The 3,914-nt window shown below is 36.8% G+C and overlaps 1 protein-coding gene across 2 annotated transcripts; it reads right to left on the reverse strand.

The window, feature by feature from the left end:
* Window positions 1-933: 933 nt before the first annotated feature.
* Window positions 934-3,329, reverse strand: LOC102681217 (oocyte zinc finger protein XlCOF6-like). Of its 2 annotated transcripts, none has more exons than XM_006620847.2 (4): window positions 3,007-3,324; window positions 2,411-2,706; window positions 2,096-2,209; window positions 934-1,771 (listed from the first exon to the last, which is right to left on the reverse strand). In XM_006620847.2, the coding sequence occupies exons 2-4, from the start codon at window positions 2,678-2,680 to the stop codon at window positions 1,094-1,096; spliced, it is 1,062 nt and encodes a 353-aa protein (XP_006620910.1). In that variant the 5' UTR covers window positions 2,681-2,706; window positions 3,007-3,324; the 3' UTR covers window positions 934-1,093. The 2 variants fall into 2 exon arrangements, with proteins under 2 accessions (XP_006620910.1, XP_006620912.1); XM_006620849.2 differs by having other exon boundaries at window positions 1,094-1,771; window positions 2,411-2,689; window positions 3,007-3,329.
* Between the last annotated feature and the right edge of the window lie 585 nt (window positions 3,330-3,914).

Here is a 3,914-nt window from a genome sequence, read left to right on the forward strand (position 1 = left end):
TGGACATCGAGAAAAGAAGTCGACTCGAATGAGAAAATAATTACAAACGTCAAAAGAGCAAGTGTTTTTTTTATCCGACCGGATTCGCGGTGTACACGCGAAGGCGTGTGCGTTCCCTTCTTAAGATAAAAAAAAAAAAAAATTAAACAAGAGAGAGAGAGAGGGAAAAGGAAGCAGCGCAAACCGTTCGCGTTAAACCACAGAGGAAACAAAAGATGGCGGGAGGGGCGAATTAAGAACGATATTTTAACGCTCGACTTAATTGCATTAAACCGGGAGGCTAACCGTGAGAGAAGATAGAGGAGGGTGAAGGTTGGGGAGAAGAAGGCTGCGAAGGAAAAAAATAAGAAAACGGAGGGTAAAAGCGCAAATGGAAAGGGAAAGGGACGCGGGTCAACCTTGGTGGTTGTTCTATGCAGCTGGCGATTGGATGTTCTCTCTCGCGGTAATACGTCGGATTTTCAAAGTGCTCCTTGTTGCGGCGCCGCTCTACCCTTTGAGCCGAAACAAACAGAGTGCTCGGTTTTTTTCGCCAAGTGGCCAGGGCGAGAGAGGGAGGGCGGAAGAAACGGATTATGTTTTAGATTTCAACTGGAAGACCAGGGGTGGATGGGAGTGAGAGAAACGCCGAGGTGCAATGGGGGAGGACGAAGGGAAAGAGAGGGGGCGGACAAACGAATAGAAAGGAAAAAGAAAAGGAGGGAAAGTTCTCGAGACCACGCGAGGGTATTACGTAAAAAGAATTTTCTTCGTCGCTTTTTTTTTTTTTACCCTACAAGGTGCAATGCCTTTCAAATTCTCTTTGTTTAAACAATAGTTCGATCGATCCTTTTTACGAGCGGATATATATACATACATATATATATATATATAATTTGCAAAACATACATCTATGATATAATTAATCTGTTTCGTTGGAATTTAGCAATCATTTCTTTTTTACGCCTAATCTTTATTTATTACGTATCATCTAAGATTATCTTAAAGATAAAGCAAGATGTTCGTTATTTATTCCTTAAACTCCTTAAACTCACGATACGATATCTACTTATAAATATAAATATAATAAGTACATATAATATATCAATATATATTATACAATGGAGTGGAAATTCTTTTTATGATTATCCAACGTAAGCGGGCCTTTGAAATATCTTTGACACACCTCGCACATGAAGCGATTCTTGTCGTGACTTTTCAAATGCTTGTTCAACAGATCCTTCCTCGCGAATGTCTTCTCGCAAAACGTGCACGAGAATTTATCCGGGTTCACGTGGAATGCGTTGTGCCTGGACAAATTGTCCATCCTGGTGTACTTCTTGGTGCATATGTCGCAGGTAAACATGGTCCTCTCCGAGTGACACCTCTGATGATATCTCAGATACCGTTTCTGGGCGAAGGTTTTCTTGCACGCGCAACATATCACCTGATTCGACTCGTCCTTCTTCACATCCATGTGATCGGCCAACTCGTCGCTGTTGCCGAACGTTTGCTTACAAAATTCGCACATGTATCGCTTCGTCTGTTTGTTCTTTTGTATATTGTCTAGGAACGTCGGATCTGTCATGATTTTGTAAAGAAAAGTGTCCTTTAACTTTTCATCGGATCCCACATTGTGATTCGACACGTCTTTCTCTTCGCAATCCCGTTTGCATAAATTAAGAGCTTCCTCTCTCTCCTCGTCTTTGTTTTCGCACGATTCTGAATCTTCTTTGCTCGAACAACCGGCAACGCAGGAATAATTTTCCGATTCCGTCTCCGATGTTATTATCTAAAACAGATCGATTACGTATATCGATAACATCGTGGAAAATAATAACGTAAATCGCTAGACTGCGAATTATTATCTAAATATTTATCTAAATATTTGTATAAAATAGAGGCAAGGAAAATTGTATAGAAATAGCTTTGCGATTAAAACGATATATATATATATATATCATGTTTTATGTAACGTTTCTTTCACACGGTGTATAATTTTGTATTTATTATTTTTCACATTCGCTATTCCACTCATTTCCTATGATATTGATACAGATGAGTACCGTATAAGCATATTCGCAGTCTATCAATTATTAATGAGAATGTATTATACATTGTTATTGTCGTCGTTGCTAATAAATTCCTTTGTATCTCTCTTTGAGTGCGAGTTGGAGTAATTGCAACTTGGACCAGCTATTAAGCTGAGAAGCACCGAATCCTCTTCGATCTGAAAAAATAAATCATATTTAAGAAAAAGATAAGCTTAGAACGATAAGCTTATAACACAAACGTAATGTATTATTGTTTATTTTTGATGCACTTAATCATACGCTCGATAAATTTAAGAAAAAATGCATCTGTCTATGTATACGTAGACAACGTACATTAGCGCGAAACTTATAACTCATTTATTCGTTACAATATCTACCTTGATCGACATGTTCAACACTTTTTCCAAGTGGATCGATGTTTCCATCTTCTCCTTGACTTTCACCGATAGATCTTTCGACTGATCTCCTTCGCCCGAATCGTTCGGCTCGAGTAACGCATCACTTTCGCCTTTTGACACTTCCTTTTCCTCATCGTTCGAGCGTTGTTCCGAATTTTCAATTTTTCTGGTAACCGTTTCAGAAGACACCGAGCCAACGTTCGCGTTACCTTGAGTTATCCTCTGTCTCGGCACGGTTTTCACTCTCATATTTGTTTACTATAAAGTAATTCCAGCTGAAAATATACACGTATGTATCGACAATACCATCGTCGTAAAATTCAAACTAAACGAAAAAAAAAAAAAAAAAAAAAAGAAAGATATCAATCGTTTCGTCTGCTATCGAAAATTTAAATTCGAAAGGAAAAAGTGCATCATATCCATCTATACACGTACGTGTAAAATATTAAATATTAAATATATTCGTTTAATCGTAAAACTCATTGCATCGATGCCTCAGAAGAGAATCAAATGTATCGTAAAAAGAAATTTTTAGAAACGGTATACGATTTTAAACGAAAAGAACTTATACTTACGCGATGCATCCGTGTACGGCAAAGTAATAAATTTCTCGAAACACGAGTAAAAATTGAATACTTTGCTTTGTACCATGAATCAAATATAAATTATACGTTGAATAGGGAATGTTTCAATATACGACACACATTTCACAGCTCGTCGACAGTGACTGAGAAGAATCCGTGTTTAGTTGACCTCGTGTTGACTTTGATGGTTGACACAACAAAGGACGCCAGGCGGAGTCGCCGCTCAGAAATCCAAGTTTGCAAACACAGGGCTGCCTTCGACGAAATCCAATCTGCTTATCGCTTCTTACTGATCGCCAATATCGGCACATATTTTTTCTATTAACATTTACTCGTATCTGTTGAAGATAGAATCATCGTATTAATCCGTAACACATGGAATTTTCGCTTATTTAATTTCTAATTTCTGAAATCATTGAAACTCATCGATGGATACGACTTTCTTTTTTTTCATCGTTTTTTTTTTCTTTCTTTCTTTCTTTTTTCGCTAGACAAAACTCAACTCGATATTTTTCTCGGGATATCATTTTAACGTTTTACTTTGCGCGACTTACTTTTTCTCTTCTTTTATTTCAATCTAAAGATATCGATAAATTATAAATGTGTGATATTTTTCATTTTATTTTATTTTTTTCTTTTTTTACCTATTACTTTAATTAAAATTTCTTTTTTGGAAAAATTAACATTTAAATTTACTACGAAAATTTAAAAACACAACATCGATTATTTGTCGAAAATAACAAAGAACGAAATATCGATTTTTCGCGTATCTTCCATTTTACAAAAAAAAAAAAGAAAAAAATAAATTTATTGCCGATTTTTGAACACATCTCCGGACAAAATCTCCTTTTCCCTTCCCTTCGACTCGAAGAGAACGAAAGTTGCCCCCCCCCCCCCCC

The sequence above is a fragment of the Apis dorsata genome, unplaced genomic scaffold (genome assembly GCF_000469605.1).
Source record: "Apis dorsata unplaced genomic scaffold, Apis dorsata 1.3 scaffold_543, whole genome shotgun sequence".
In the NCBI taxonomy this organism is placed as follows: domain Eukaryota; kingdom Metazoa; phylum Arthropoda; class Insecta; order Hymenoptera; family Apidae; genus Apis; species Apis dorsata.

Bases quoted from the DNA above. Each gene is read 5' to 3' on its own strand.
- LOC102681217 (XM_006620847.2), bottom strand. From the start codon at position 2,680: ATGAGAGTGAAAACCGTGCCGAGACAGAGGATAACTCAAGGTAACGCG. The intron at 2,210-2,410 runs GTAGATATTGTA...TTATTTTTTCAG, and splicing joins TGTTGAACATGTCGATCAAG to ATCGAAGAGGATTCGGTGCT. The intron at 1,772-2,095 runs GTATAATACATT...GATCTGTTTTAG, and splicing joins GCAACGACGACAATAACAAT to ATAATAACATCGGAGACGGA.